This window comes from Tachyglossus aculeatus, chromosome 6 (genome assembly GCF_015852505.1).
Source record: "Tachyglossus aculeatus isolate mTacAcu1 chromosome 6, mTacAcu1.pri, whole genome shotgun sequence".
NCBI lineage: Eukaryota > Metazoa > Chordata > Mammalia > Monotremata > Tachyglossidae > Tachyglossus > Tachyglossus aculeatus.
Genome location: NC_052071.1, coordinates 36,534,156 through 36,550,971, shown reverse-complemented (window position 1 = coordinate 36,550,971; position 16,816 = coordinate 36,534,156). Strand labels below are relative to the sequence as shown.

At 49.8% G+C, this 16,816-nt stretch overlaps 1 protein-coding gene across 1 annotated transcript in view; it reads left to right on the top strand.

Annotated features, from left to right (window-relative positions):
- IQSEC2 (IQ motif and Sec7 domain ArfGEF 2) overlaps positions 1-16,816 on the top strand; it is a 133,815-nt gene that overhangs the window by 97,938 nt on the left and 19,061 nt on the right. Inside the window, 1 exon segment of the mRNA XM_038747655.1 lies at positions 15,106-15,388. Coding sequence (XP_038603583.1) covers positions 15,106-15,388 — 283 coding nt within the window.

The following is a 16,816-nucleotide window of genomic DNA, read 5'->3' as shown; positions in this document are numbered from 1 at the left end:
GTACATATCTATCCTATTTATTTTATTTTGTTAGTGTCTTTGGTTTTGTTCTCTGTCTCCCCCTTTTAGACTGTGAGCCCACAGTTGGGTAGGGACTGTCTCTAGATGTTGCCAATTTGTACTACCCAAGCGCTTAGTACAGTGCTCTGCACATAGTAAGTGCTCAATAAATACGATTGATGATGATGATGATGATTCACGGGATCCAGAACCCACTTGCCCCTTTTGGCGTGTTATGGGACGAGGATCCTTGTCCTGGATGCTGTTCTGCTGGACATTGGGCGGGCCGCCCTCTCGGACAGGGGCTAACACCTGTAAATTCATCACGAGGCTGGGTACCCCCCTCTCTAGGCTCTGAGGCCATACTTCATTCATTTAGAACAGTGCCAGCGCTTAGAACAGTGCTTTGCACATAGTAAGTGCTTAGTAAATGCTATCATTATTATTATTATTATTATTATTTAGACTGTGAGCCCACTGTTGGGTAGGGACCGTCTCTATATGTTGCCACGCGGGATCCAGAACCCACTTGCCCCTTTTGGCGTGTTACGGTACGAGGATCCATGTCCTGGACGCCATTCTGCTGGACATTGGGCGGGCCGCCCTCTCGGACAGGGGCTAACACCTGTAAATTCATCACGCGGCTGGGTACCCCCCTCTCTGGGCTCTGAGGCCATACTTCATTCAGTTAAAACAGTGCCAGCGCTTAGAACAGTGCTTTGCACATAGTAAGCGCTTAATAAGTGCTATTATTATTATTATTATTATTATTATTATTATTATTTAGACTGTGAGCCCACTGTTGGGTAGGGACCGTCTCTATATGTTGCCACCTTGTACTTCCCAAGCGCTTAGTCCAGTGCTCTGCACACAGAAAGCGCTCAATAAATACGATTGATGATGATGACTGTCTCTATATGTTGCCAACTTGTACTTCCCAAGCGCTTAGTCCAGTGCTGTGCACACGGAAAGCGCTCAATAAATCCGATTGATGATGATGATGATGACTGTCTCTATATGTTGCCAACTTGGACTTCCCAAGCGCTTAGTCCAGTGCTCTGCACACAGTAAGCGCTCAATAAATACGATTGATGATGATGACTGTCTCTATATGTTGCCAACTTGTACTTCCCAAGCACTTAGTCCAGTGCTCTGCACACAGAAAGCGCTCAATAAATACGATTGATGATGATGATGATGACTGTCTCCATATGTTGCCAAATTGTACTTCCCAAGCGCTTAGTCCAGTGCTCTGCACACAGTAAGTGCTCAATAAATACGATTCATGATGATGATGATGACTGTCTCTATATGTTGCCAACTTGTACTTCCCATGCGCTTAGTACAGTGCTCTGCACACAGAAAGCGCTCAATAAATACGATTGATTGATTGATTGATTGATTACACATTACTGTGTGCAGAGCACTGTGCTAGGCGCTTGGGAGGTACAAGTTGGCAACACGGAGAGGCGGTCCCTACCCGACAGCGGGCTCACAGTCTAGAAGGGGGGATTCTGGGTAAAACCTGTCAGCTGTGTGACTTTGGGCAAATCGCTTAACTTCTCTGGGCCTCAGTGACCTCATCTGTGAAATGGGGATTAATACTGTGAGCCCCCCGTGGGACAAACTGATCAACTTGTAAACTCCCCAGCGCTTAGAACAGTGCTTTGCACAGAGTAAGCGCTTAATAAATCTCTATATGTTGCCAACTTGGACGTCCCAAGCGCTTAGTACAGTGCTCTGCACACAGTAAGCACTCAATAAATATGATTGATTGATTGATTAATAAATGCTGTTATTATTATTATTATTATTCACTCCGTATTTATTGAGTGCTTCCTGCGCACAGAGCACTGCACTAAACGCTTGGGAGAGGACGATACTTCCGCTTGCGGTCGGGGGGCTGGGGTTCGTACACCCCGATTTACAAGGTTGGGAGTCAGAAGGTCATGGGTTCTAATCCAGGCTCTGCCCCTGGTCTGTTGTATGGCCCTGGGCAAGGTCACTTCACTTCTCTGTGCCTCAGTCACCTCATCTGTAAAATGGGGATTAAGATTGAACCCTCTGTGAGACAGGGACTGCGTCTAACCTGATTTACTATGTGCAAAGCACCTTTCATATATATATGTATATGTATATATGTACTGTATATATGTATATATATGTATATGTGTTTGTACATATATATGTGTGTATATATGTACTGTATATATGTATGTATGTTTGTACATATTTATCACTATTTATGTTTGTACATATATATGTATGTATATGTACTGTATGTATATGTATATATGTTTGTACATATTTATTACTCTATTTTACTTGTACATATTTAGTCTATTTTATTTGGTTTATGTGTTTTGTATGTATATGTATGTATATGTACTGTATATGTATATGTACTGTATATATGTATATATGTTTGTACATATTTATTACTCTATTTTACTTGTACATATTTAGTCTATTTATTTTATTTGGTTTATATGTTTTGTTTTGTTGTCTGTCTCCCCCTTCTAGACTGTGAGCCCACTGTTGGGTAGGGACCGTCTCTCTATGTTGCCAACTTGTACTTCCCAAGCACTTAGTACAGTGCTCTGCACACAGTAAGCGCTCAATAAATACGATTGAATGAATGAATGAATTAGCTTGTATCCACCCCAGCACCTAGTACAGTGCCTGGCACATAGTGAGCGCTTAACAAATACCATGGCATAGTGGAAAGAGCACAGGCTTGGGAGTTAGAGGTTGTGGGTTCTAACCTCGGCTCTGCCACTTGTCAGCTGTGTGACTTTGGGCAGGTCACTTAACTTCTCTGGGCCTCAGTTATCTTACCTGTAAAATGGGGATTAAGGCTGTGAGCCCCACGTGGGACAACCTGATTACCTTTAGCGATTAGAACAGTGCTTAGCACATAGTAAGTGCTTAACAAATACCATAATTATTATTATTATTGTTGTATCTATCCCAGCACTTACAACAGTGCTTGGCACATAGTAAGCAATTAATAAATGCTATCATTATTATTATTATAGTTGTATCTACCCCAGCACTTAGAACAGTGCTTGGCACATAGTAAGCACTTAATAAATACCATCATTATTATTATTATTATTGAGAAGCAGCGTGGCTTAGTGGAAAGATCCCGGGCTTGGGAGTCAGAGGTCATGGGTTCTAATCCCGGCTCCGCCACTTGTCAGCTGTGTGACTTTGGGCAAGTCGCTTCTCTTCTCTGGGCCTCAGTGACCTCATCTTTCAAATGGGGATGAAGACTGTGAGCACCACGTGGGACAGCCTGATTATCAATCAATCAATCAATCGTATTTATTGAGCGCTTACTGTGTGCAGAGCACTGTACTAAGCGCTTGGGAAGTCCAAGTTGGCAACATATAGAGATGGTCCCTACCCAACAGCGGGCTCACAGTCTAGAACGGGGAGACAGACAACAAAACCAAACATACTAACAAAATAAAATAAATAGAATAGATATGTAGCGTGGCTCAGTGGAAAGAGCACGGGCTTTGGAGTCGGATGTCATGGGTTCAAATCCTGGCTCTGCCAATTGTCAGCTGAGTGACTTTGGGCAAGTCACTTAACTTTGTGTGCCTCAGTTACCTCATCTGTAAAATGGGGATTAAGACTGTGAGCCCCAGGTGGGACAACATGATCACCTTGTATCCTCCCCAGCACTTAGAACAGTGCTTTGCACACAGTAAGCGCTCAATCAATCAATCAATCAATCGTATTTATTGAGTGCTTACTGTGTGCAGAGCACTGTATTAAGCGCTTGGGAAGTACAAGTTGGCAACATATAGAGACAGCCCCTACCCAACAGTGGGCTCACAGTCTAAAATAAATGCCATTATTATTATTACCTTGTATCCCTCCCCCCAGTGCTTAGAACAGTGCTTTGCACATAGTATGCGCTTAACAAATGCCATCATTATTATTATAATAATAATATAATTATATTATAATATAATTATAATAATATATATAATATATATAATATATATAATATAATTATTATAATATATAATAATAATATTCTGTAGGCCTGTGACCTGTGTGTGCTGCCCTTTGGCCTCGGAGCACGCAGTTCCAGGGGTGTTATTTGGGAGGTGCTTTTCTCCTTTCTGCGTGGGGGCCCGGAAGCTCAATAAATACGATTAATTGATTGATTGATTGATTGATTGGAGCTGGAGGACGGGTCTCCCCGGGGCGGGGAGGCGTGTGGCTCAGTCAGTGGCAAAGAGCCCAGGTTTGGGAATCAGAGGTCATGGGTTCTAATCCCGCTCTGCCACTTTCATTCATTCATTCATTCAATCATATTTATTGAGCTGTGTGCAGAGCACTGTACTAAGCGCTTGGGAAGTCCAAGTTGGCAACATCTAGAGACGGTCCCTACCCAACAGCGGGCTCACAGTCTAGAAGGGGGAGACGGACAATAAAACCAAACATAGTAACAAAATAAAATAAATAGAATAAATATGTACAAATAAAATAAAGAAATAAATAGTTGTGTGACTTTGGACAAGTCACTTCACGTCTCTGGGCCTCAGATACCTCATCTGTAAAATGGGGATGAAGACTGTGAGCCCCATGTGGGACAACCTGATCACCTTGCCAATGCTTAGAACAGTGCTTGGCACATAGTAAGTGCTTAACAAATACCATTATTATTCTCCCCCTTCTAGGCTGGGAGCCCGTTGGTGGGTAGGGACCGGCTCTATCTGTTGCCGATTTGTGCTTTCCGAAGCGCTTACGACAGTGCTCCGCACACAGTAAGCGCTCAGTAAATACGATTGTTTTGCTGTCTGTCTCCCCCTTCTAGACCAGGAGCCCGTTGATGGGTAGGGACCGTCTCTATCTGTCTCTGTCTTCTCTATCAGCGAAGCAGCGTGGCTCAGTGGAAAGAGCCCGGGCTTTGGAGTCAGAGGTCGTGGGTTCAAATCCTGGCTCTGCCAACTGTCAGCCGTGTGACTTGGGGCAAGTCACTTCTCTGGGCCTCAGTGACCTCCTCTGTCAAATGGGGATGAAGACTGTGAGCCCCACGTGGGACAATCTGATCACCGTGTAACCTCCCCCGCGCTTAGAACAGTGCTTTGCACATAGTAAGCGCTTAATAAATGCCTTCACTATTATTATTTTCTGTTGGCGATTCATACTTTCCCAAGCGCTTAGGACAGTGCTCCGCACACAGTAAGCGCTCAGTAAATACGATTGTTTTGCCGTCTGTCTCCCCACTTCTAGACCAGGAGCCCGTTGTTGGGTAGGAACTGTCTCTATCTGTCTCTGTCTTCTCTATCAGCAAAGCAGCGTGGCTCAGTGGAAAGAGCCCGGGCTTTGGAGTCAGAGGTCGTGGGTTCAAATCCTGGCTCTGCCAACTGTCAGCTGTGTGACTTGGGTCAAGTCACTTCACTTCTCTGGGCCTCAGTGACCTCCTCTGTCAAATGGGGATGAAGACTGTGAGCCCCACGTGGGACAACCTGATCACCGTGTAACCTCCCCCGGGCTTAGAACAGTGCTTTGCACATAGTAAGCGCTTAATAAATGCCATCACTATTATTATTATTATCTGTTGGTGATTCGTACTTTCCCAAGCGCTTAGGACAGTGCTCTGCACACAGTCAGCGCTCAATAAATACGATTGTTTTGCTGTCTGTCTCCCCCCTTCTAGACCAGGAGCCCGTTGTTGGGTAGGGACCGTCTCTATCTGTCTCTGTCTGCTCTATCAGCGAAGCAGCGTGGCTCAGTGGAAAGAGCCCGGGCTTTGGAGTCAGAGGTCGTGGGTTCAAATCCTGACTCTGCCAACTGTCAGCCGTGTGACTTGGGGCAAGTCACTTCTCTGGGCCTCAGTGACCTCCTCTGTCAAATGGGGATGAAGACTGTGAGCCCCACGTGGGACAATCTGATCACCGTGTAACCTCCCCCGCGCTTAGAACAGTGCTTTGCACATAGTAAGCGCTTAATAAATGCCTTCACTATTATTATTTTCTGTTGGCGATTCATACTTTCCCAAGCGCTTAGGACAGTGCTCCGCACACAGTAAGCGCTCAGTAAATACGATTGTTTTGCCGTCTGTCTCCCCACTTCTAGACCAGGAGCCCGTTGTTGGGTAGGAACTGTCTCTATCTGTCTCTGTCTTCTCTATCAGCAAAGCAGCGTGGCTCAGTGGAAAGAGCCCGGGCTTTGGAGTCAGAGGTCGTGGGTTCAAATCCTGGCTCTGCCAACTGTCAGCTGTGTGACTTGGGTCAAGTCACTTCACTTCTCTGGGCCTCAGTGACCTCCTCTGTCAAATGGGGATGAAGACTGTGAGCCCCACGTGGGACAACCTGATCACCGTGTAACCTCCCCCGGGCTTAGAACAGTGCTTTGCACATAGTAAGCGCTTAATAAATGCCATCACTATTATTATTATTATCTGTTGGTGATTCGTACTTTCCCAAGCGCTTAGGACAGTGCTCTGCACACAGTCAGCGCTCAATAAATACGATTGTTTTGCTGTCTGTCTCCCCCCTTCTAGACCAGGAGCCCGTTGTTGGGTAGGGACCGTCTCTATCTGTCTCTGTCTGCTCTATCAGCGAAGCAGCGTGGCTCAGTGGAAAGAGCCCGGGCTTTGGAGTCAGAGGTCGTGGGTTCAAATCCTGACTCTGCCAACTGTCAGCTGTGTGACTTGGATCAAGTCACTTCACTTCTCTGGGCCTCAGTGACCTCCTCTGTCAAATGGGGATGAAGACTGTGAGCCCCACATGGGACAACCTGATCACTGTGTAACCTCCCCTGGGCTTAGAACACTGCTTTGCACATAGTAAGCGCTTAAAAATTGCCATCACTATTATTATTATTATCTGTTGGCGATTCGTACTTTCCCAAGCGCTTAGGACAGTGCTCTGCACACAGTCAGCGCTCAATAAATACGATTGTTTTGCTGTCTGTCTCCCCCTTCTAGACCAGGAGCCCGTTGTTGGGTAGGGACCGTCTCTATCTGTCCCTGTCTTCTCTATCAGTGAAGCAGCGTGGCTCAGTGGAAAGAGCCCGGGCTTTGGAGTCAGAGGTTGTGGGTTCAAATCCTGGCCCTGCCAACTGTCAGCTGTGTGACTTGGGGCAAGTCACTTCACTTCTCTGGGCCTCAGTGACCTCCTCTGTCAAATGGGGATGAAGACTGTGAGCCCCACGTGGGACAACCTGATCACCGTGTAACTTCCCCCGGGCTTAGAACAGTGCTTTGCACATAGTAAGCGCTTAATAAATGCCATCACTATTATTATTATTATCTGTTGGTGATTCGTACTTTCCCAAGCGCTTAGGACAGTGCTCTGCACACAGTCAGTGCTCAATAAATACGATTGTTTTGCTGTCCGTCTCCCCCTTCTAGACAGGGAGCCCGTCGTTGGGTCGGGACCAGGTCCAGACAATGATGATGATGATGATGGCATCTGTTAAGCGCTTACTATGTGCAAAGCACTGTTCTAAGCGCTCGGTGGGGGGATACAAGGTGATCAGGTTGTCCCACGTGGGGCTCCCAGTCTTCATCCCCATTTTCCAGATGAGGGAACTGAGGCCCAGAGAAGTGAAGTGACTTGCCCAAGATCACACAGCAGACCCACCGACCACAAGCACTTAACTTCATCCCCATTTTCCAGATGAGGGAACTGAGGCCCAGAGAAGTGAAGTGACTTGCCCAAGATCACACAGCAGACCCACCGACCACAAGCACTTAACTTCTCTGTGCCTCAGTTACCTTGTCTGTAAAATGGGGATGAAGACTGTGAGCCCCACGTGGGACAACTTGATCACCTTGTATCCCCCCAGCGCTTAGAACAGTGTTTTGCACATAGTAAGCACTTAATAAATGTCATTATTATTATTATAGCACTTAGAACACTGCTTGACACATTGTAAGCACTTAATACTACATAATAATAATGGTATTTGTTTAGCGCTTACTATGTTCAAAGCACTGTTCTAAGCGCTGGGGGGGGATACAAGGTGATCCAGTTGTCCGACGTGGGGCTCCCAGTCTTTATTCCCATTTTACAGAGGAGGTCACTGAGGCCCCGTGCCTTGCCCAAGGTCCCACAGCAGACAAGGGGCCGTGGTGGGATTCGAACCCACGACCGCGGGCTCTTTCCACGGAGCCAAGCCGCTCCTCCAGGGTTTTGGCAGGGCCCGGTTAAGGTTTTCCTGCATCCAGGCGAGGCGTTCCAGGGGCCAGGGTAAGGCTGGCGCCTGGCACTTTTTCCCAAGCGCTTAGGACAGGGGTGCGCGCTCAGTACATAGGATTGAGTGAGTGAATGAGTGAGTGAGGGGCGGGTCGGAGGCGGGGGGCGGCTCCTGCTCGGCTCCATCGTCTCCTCCCCTTGCTGGGCACCGCCCCGGAGCCGCTGCCATGGAGGAAGGAGCCGCCTCGCCCGCTGCCCAACGCTGACCCCGGTGCCCCCGGTGCCCCCGGTGCCCCCAGGCATGTGGTGCCTGCATTGCGCCTCCGACAAGGCGCCCACCCTCCTGCAGCAGAAGCTCCTCCATTGGTAAGCCCCCCCTCCCACCCCCTTCTTCCCTCTCTCCCCCCTGGAAAACCTTGCCAGGCCCCGGAGACCCTTGACTTGATCCCAGGAACGCCCTGTGTGGCTCCAGCCCGGCCCTGGGAAAGCCTGGGAAAACCCTAACCTGGTCCCGGGAGAGCCTTGTCTGGCCCCGGGAAAGCTTTGTCTGGATGTAGGAAAACCTTAACCCGGCCCCGGGAAAGCCTTGTGTGGACGTGGAAAAGCTTAACCTGGCCCCGGGAAAGCCCAGTCTGGACCCAGGAAAACCTTAACATGGGCCCGGGAAAGCTTTGTCTGGACGTAGGGAAACCTTACCCTGGCCCCGGGAAAGCCCTGTCTGGACGTAGGAAAACCTTAACCTGGCCCCGGGAACGCCTTGTCTGGACGCAGGAAAACCTTACCCTGGCCCCGGGAAAGCCCTGTCTGGACCCAGGAAAACCTTAACCTGGCCCCGGGAAAGCCCTGTCTGGACCCAGGAAAACCTTAACCTGACCCTGGGAAAGCTTTGTCTGGAGGTAGGAAAACCTTACCCAGGCCCCGGGAACGCTTTGTCTGGACGCAGGAAAATCTTAACCTGGTCCCGGGAAAGCCTTGTCTGGACCCATGGAAACCTTACCCTGGCCCCGGGAAAGCCCTGTCTGGACGCAGGAAAACCTTACCCTGGCCCCGGGAACGCCTTGGCTTGGACACAGGAAAATCTTAACCTGGTCCCGGGAAAGCCCTGTCTGGACCCATGGAAACCTTAACCTGGCCCCGGGAAAGCCCTGTCTGGACGCAGGAAAACCTTACCCTGGCCCCGGGAACGCCTTGTCTGGACCCAGGAAAACCTTACCCTGGCCCCGGGAAAGCCTTGTCTGGACCCAGGAAAACCTTACCCTGGCCCCGGGAACGCCTTGTCTGGACGCAGGAAAACCTTAACCTGGTCCTGGGAAAGCCTTGTCTGGATGCAGGAAAACCTTAACCTTGTCTGCACCTGGGAAAGCCTTGTCTGGTCCCAGGAAAACCTTAACCTGCCCCCCGGGAAAGCCTTGTCTGGATGCAGGAAAGCCTTAACGTGGTCCCAGGAAAGCCTTGTCTAGACCAGGAAAACCTTAATCTGGTACCGAGAAAGCCTTATCTGGACCCAGGAAAACCTTAATCTGGTACTGAGAAAGCCTTATCTCGACCCAGGAAAACCTTACCCTGGCCCCAGGAAAGCCTCGTCTGGATGCAGGAAAACCTTAACCTGGCCCTGAGAAAACATTGTCTGGACCCAGGAAATCCGTAATCTGGTACAGAGAAAGCCTTGTCTGGATGCCGGAAAACCTTACCCTGGCCCTGGGAAAGCCTTGTCTGGATGCCAGAAAACCTTGAACTGGCCCCGGGAAAGCCTTGTCTGGATCCAGGAAAACCTTACCCTGGCCCTGGGAAAACCTTGTCTGGATCCAGGAAAACCTTACCCTGGCCCTGGGAAAACCTTGTCTGGATGCCGGAAAACCTTAACCTGGCCCCGGGAAAGCCTTGTCTGGATCCAGGAAAACCTTAACCTGGCTCCGAGAAAGCCTAATCTGCCCCTAAAAAAAGCCTTGACCAACCCCGGGAAAACCTTGTCTGGCCCTAGGAGAGCCTTGCCCAGCCCCAGGAAAGCCTCATCTTGGATCCAGGAGAGCCTTTCCTAACCTCGGAAAAGCTTTGCCTGGCCCTTGGTGAGCTTTTCCCAGACCTGGGAAAGCCGTGTCCAACCCCACGACAGCAGCGGTGCTTCGCCCCCAGCTTGGAGCCGTCCATCACCGCCCCTCTTCCCCCCGCAGAGTCGGTGCCCCCAGAGCCGACTCGTCCGTTCTGTTTCCCTCCTTGGATCGGCTAGCCCGAGCAGCCCGCTGTGCTCCTCGTATTCCCGCTGTACTCCCAGATCGCGGCTCTTCGAGGATGATCAATCCCTCAGTAACCCAGGGCTCACCCCTCTGCCCCAGCTCCCGGCGTTTGCTGTCAGCTGCTCCTTCCAACAATGGCCCCGGGGTTGCCTCCTCTGCTGCTTTCTGGTCTGTTCTGGTGGACGAACCTGGGGAGCCTGTGGAAAGGCTAGGGGAAAGCTGCCTTCACACTAGAACTATTCATTCATTCAATCAGTCGCATTTATTGAGCGCTTACTGTGTGCAGAGCACTGCACTAAGTGCTTGGGAAGTACAAGTCGGCAACGTATACAGTCCCTACCGAACAACGGGCTCACAGTCTAGAAGGGGGAGACAGACAACAAAACATAACAAAACATGTAGACAGGTGCCAGTCGAAGCCCATCTTCCCGGCCAGACTTCCCACCCAGAAAATACAGAGATGGATAAAATGTGGGCATCGTGATTTTCGAGGGGCCGTAGGGTCAGGGCCTCTGTGGAGAGAGATTACCATGGGGAGGAGACCTCGGGTGGATGAGCCGAAGTGCCAGGCTTTGCCAGTGACTCTCGCTTTCTTCCTCATCTTGCCTCATCATCACGTTCCCTTCCCCACCCCGTCTCCCAAAATAGAGGAACGTTCCCCCCCTTTTAATCCCGTGCAGCCTTTGCATCGTGTCAGGCACGGGCCTTGCACTCGGTCTTTTCAATCCCTCCTGCCAGCAGGCAGTCCCTGAGATGGTGAGAGCAGTGCAGAGTCTCCCACTGATTTCCCGGGTCGATCCGGGATGCAGCTTTTCCTCCTCGTCTTCTGGGGGTCCTCCTCCCCACCCCCGGAACTGGGCATAGGGTGGGAAGGAAAAGGATGGGATGGTGAGGGGGATCTCCGGGCAGGAGCTCTGTGGTGCCTTGACTAGCTAGTCCTGTTACCTGGCAGCCCAGTTGCCATGGTACCTAAAGAGCGAATCATCGGAGAAGAGGCCCCAGGGTTGCCAGGGCACCGGGAAGGGAGGGCCGGAAGAAACCGGGGCCTAAAATTCCACCAGGCCCCTAGGGATAGGTCCTGCCTGCCAGGGATACAAACACCGCCCGGCCCACACTTACACTTGGCTCTCGGTGTTCTTTGCGGGGCGCCCCTTTCCTCACCCCGTTGCACATCCCTCTGCCATCCCTGGGAGCAGAGAGGGGAGGAAGAGGAGATGAGGAAGAAGAAGAAATTCCCTCGCAGAGCAGCCCTCTACATGTGAGGATCCCCCGGGATGAGGGAAGGAGGGGCAGGAAGCCCATGGCGGGGCTTTGCGAGCAGCAGTTTTTCAGGGGTCGTAAAATAATAACCGTGATATTTGTTAGGCGCTTACTACGTGCCAAGCACTGGGGTAGACACAGGATAATCTGAGAGGTCACCTCCTCCAGGAGGCCTTCCCAGACTGAGCCCCTTCCTTCCTCTCCCCCTCGTCCCCCTCTCCATCCCCCCGTCTTACTTCCTTCCCTTCCCCACAACACCTGGATATATGTTTGTACATATTTATTACTCTATTTTATTTGTACATATCTATTCTATTTATTTTATTTTGTTAATATGTTTGGTTTTGTTCTCTGTCTCCCCCTTCTAGACTGTGAGCCCACTGTTGGGTAGGGACTGTCTCTATACGTTGCCAACTTGTACTTCCCAAGCGCTTAATACAGTGCTCTGCACACAGTAAGTGCTCAATAAATACGATTGATTGATAATCAGATCCCACATGGGGAGCGCAGTCTTAAGCAGGAGGGAGAACAGGTATTGAAACCCCATTTTGCAGAGGAAGGAACTGAGGCACAGAGAAATTAAGTGACTTGGCCAAGGTCACACCGCGGATATGTGGCGGTCCTAAGACGCCCATGCTCTTTCCACTGGCTTGCCCTGACATTTGGATTTGAACTCTTTCTTGGTTGCTGGGAAGCGGGGAATCAGGAACTCCAGCTTCAGCTGGTGAGGTGACTTGTGGTAGAGGAGGGGAAATTGGCAGCACCTGGAGGAAATTAGAGCCTGTCTCCTTTTCTCTGCCTTCACTCCCACTGGAGAGTGGGCAGCATTTTGTGAGAAAAGATTCCTATTATAATATTCCTGTTGGCCAGAGACTCTGGATTCTGCCTGAGGTGCCTGGATTCGGGGTGTCGGAGACCCAAGGTTCAAATGAGGTAATTAAGGTCAATGTGCTAGGTTCTGCGTCAGGTGGCTGGGGGCCCGTGTGCCAAGGAACAATAAGATCTGTGGAAGTTGTCCATTATTAGTTGACTGAAGATGTTAGGATCGGTTTGAGGTGCCCAGAGTCACCATGCCAGGGACAACAGATTCTGCGAAGGACTTCCTTGTGTCCCTGAGAAGACCTGCTTGCCACTGGGAACCCCCAGTGGGAATTCTCAATGGGATGTGGAGATCCAAGCGTCTCAGATCCCACCAGTGCTAGAGATTCCTCCTGGGCACTGAAAGATGATATTTATATAATAACCCAGTGGCTGGCGGAGTGGGCATGGTACCTGCTCTCAGAACTGGTTGGGCTGGTTCTCCGAGTAAAATTAACCCCGTGATGTTCAAAGTGGGGTGAGAAGGAAGGACAGAAGCCAGGCCGAGGAACAGCTGGGAGGGTGGAAGAAGTGGTAATTCCTCCCCAGGTCCCCAGTTGGAAGTGGTTCTGGGTGGAATAGGATTCAGTCATTCATTCAGTCATAGTTATTGAGCGCTTACCGTGTGCAGAGCACTGTACTAAGCGCTTGGGAAGTCCAAGTTGGCAACATCTAGAGACGGGCCCTACCCAACAGCGGGCTCACAGTCTAGAAGGGGGAGACAGAGAACAAAACATAATAACAAAATAAAATAAATAGAATAGATATGTACAAATAAAATAGAGTAATAAATCCGTACAAACATATGTACATATATACAGGTGCTGTGGGGAGGGGAAGGAGGTAAGGCGAGGGGGGAGAGGAAGGAGGGGGCTCAGTCTGGGAAGGCCTCCTGGAGGAGGTGAGCTCTCAGTAGGGATATGATCGTCATCTCAAGAGTTGATGTCTACCTCGTGCTTCCAGATTCATGTGTGGGTCTGGGTGTGTATGTGAGAGACAGCATGGGCTAAAGCGTGTACATAGGCACAGATTGTATCTACCCTATGTTATTGTGTGGGTGTGTTGGTCTGTGGCCCCGTTTCTTCTTGAATCTTATGTCTGAGTCTTTAAGTATCACACTAATTGTCTCTTGTCTTTAGGGTTTTACCGGATCTCCATGCATGTTCCCTCTCTATGCTTTTTTTTTTTTGTTGTTATTTGTGGTATTTGTTAAGTGCTTACTATGTGCCAGGCACTGCACTAAACACTGGGGTAGATACAAGCTCATCAGGTTGGACGCAGTCCGTGTCCCACGTGGGTTCACATTAATCCCCATTTTACGGAGGAGGTAATTGAGGCCCAGAGGAGTTGGGTGAGTTGCCCAAGAGTCGCACAGCAGACAAGTGGTGGTGCTGGGATTAGAACCCAGATCCTCCGACTGCCAGCCCGTGCTCTTTCCACTAGTCCACACCGCTTCCCCGTGTATATCCACAGCAGTATCCCCGTGGTGTGTCTGTCTCATTTGCCTTGGGGTGTGTGTGTGTGTTTTGTGTTCTTACCCTAATCCCTCTATACAGGTTGAAGTGGCTGTTCAGACCCCAGTAGACCTGTATATATGTATATACCTGTATATATGTATATATGTTTGTACGTATTTATTATTCTCTTTTTTTATTTTACTTGTACATACCTATTCTATTTATTTTATTTTGTTAGTATGTTTTGTTTTGTTCTCTGTCTCCCCCTTCTAGACTGTGAGCCCACTGTTGGGTAGGGACTGCCTCTATATGTTGCCAACTTGGACTTCCCAAGTGCTTAGTACAGTGCTCTGCCCACAGTAAGAGCTCAATAAATACGATTGATTGATTGATTAGAGGGAAAGGGAGAGGGGCTCAGGAGCCCTGTTGACAGTTCCCTCCTCCACATCCCATACAATCTGCTCTTCCCCAAGAAATCCCAATAGCACCCAAGGCAGGGAAGCTGGCGTGAGCAGGCTTGGGAGGGACTTGTGGGATTCTGGGATCATCATCATCATCATCATCATCATCATCATCAATCGTATTTATTGAGCGCTTACTATGTGCAGAGCACTGGACTAAGCGCTTGGGAAGTACAAATTGGCAACATATAGAGACAGTCCCTACCCAACAGTGGGCTCACAGTCTAAAAGGGGGAGACAGAGAACAAAACCAAACATACTAACAAAATAAAATAAGTAGGATAGATATGTACAAGTAAAATAAATAGAGTAATAAATATGTACAAACATATATACATCTATACAGGTGCTGTGGGGAAGGGAAGGAGGTAAGATGGGGGGATGGAGAGGGGGACGAGGGGGAGAGGAAGGAAGGGGCTCAGTCTGGGAAGGCCTCCTGGAGGTGGTGAGCTCTCAGCAGGGCCTTGAAGGGAGGAAGAGAGCTAGCTTGGCGGATGGGCAGAGGGAGGGCATTCCAGGCCCGGGGGATGACGTGGGCCGGCGATATCTCCTGGCTCCAGGATCGTAGTTCCTGGCTCCAGGTCTTGGACACGGATTTCTAAACAGAAGAGATTTTGTCGGAGTTGTCCAGGCGAGCGCCTCACCATTTTCCGCCTTGCCTCCGCAGTGTGGAGGGAGATGTCCAGGGCGGTGACTTGGGCCCCGTGGGGGATAGCCCAGGCAGCCAGCCCCCCTACCGCTGCAGTGAGCTGGGAAAGGGAGCCGACCCCTACGACCTGCCGCCACCCGCCTCTCACATGCCCGGCCCACCCGGCGGTCTGCCCTGGGCCCAGCGGGCCCGCCTGCAACCTGCCAGTGTGGCCCTGCGCAAGCAGGAGGAGGAGGAGATCAAACGTTCGAAGGCCCTGTCCGACAGCTATGAACTCTCCACAGACCTGCAGGACAAGAAGGTTTGGGGGGGGGAAGGGAAAGAGGGGGTGGTTGGAGGGGCGGAGGGGAGCGCCGACAGTGGGAGACTCAAGGGAAGGGGTCGTGAGAGGAGGATGGGGCCAACGGTGGACTGTGGGACGCGGTTGTCGGAAGTCAGGGGGACACGCAGAGGGAAACCTTTTTTTGAATGGGCTCGGGGATTGTGGCCGGGTGAAATCAATCAATCAATCAATCGTATTTATTGAGCGCTTACTATGTGCAGAGCACTGTACTAAGTGCTTGGGAAGTACAAATTGGCATCACACAGAGACAGTCCCTACCCAACAGTGGGCTCACAGTCTAAAAGGGGGAGACAGAGAACAGAACCAAACATACCAACAAAATAAAATAAGTAGGATAGAAATGTACAAGTAAAATAAATAAATAAATAAATAGAGTAATAAATATGTACAACCATATATACATATATACAGGTGCTGTGGGGAAGGGAAGGAGGTAAGACGGGGGGATGGAGAGGGGGACGAGGGGGAGAGGAAAGAAGGGGCTCAGTCTGGGAAGGCCTCCTGGAAGAGGTGAGCTCTCAGCAGGGCCGTGAAGGGAAGCAGGGCCGTGAAGGGTGAAAGCACACAGGCTTTTGACGAGGCGGCGAGGGCAGATCGGTGATTGAATCAGGAGTACTTACTGAGCGCCTACTGTGCACAGAAGCGCTGTACTGAGCACTTGGGAGGGTACAGTACAATGCGGTTGGTTGCCATGGTCCCTGCCCGCGAGGAACTTCAGAGACTAGAGGGGGGAGACGGACGTGAAAATAAATTACAGATAGGGGAAGGGGCAGAATATCAGGATGTGGGCATAAAAGCTGTGGGCCTTGGGAGAGGGGATGGTTATCGAAGTCATCATCATCAATCATATTTATTGAGCACTTACTGTGTGCAGAGCACTGGACTAAACGCTTGGGAAGTACAAGTTGGCAACATATAGAGACGGTCCCTGCCCAATAGTGGGCTCACAGTCTCAAAGGGGGAGACAGAGAGCAAAACCAAACATACCAAGAAAATAAAATAAATAGAATAGAGATGTACAACTAAAATAAATAAATAAATAGAGAAATAACTATGTACAAACATATTGCTTAAGCGACACCAAAGGTTGGGTAGATAGGGGAATGATAATAATAATAATGATAGCATTTATTAAGGGCTTACTATGTGCAAAGCACTGTTCTAAGCGCTAGGGAGGTTACAAGGTGATCAGGTGGTCCCACGGGGGGCTCACAGTCTTCATCTGCATTTTCCAGATGAGGTAACTGAGGCCCAGAGAAGTGAAGTGGCTTGCCCAAAGTCACCCAGCTGACAAGCGGCGGAGCCGGGATTTGAACCCACGAAGTTTGACTCCAAAGCCCGGGCTCTTTCCACTGAGCCACGCTGCTTCTCATAATAATAACAGTG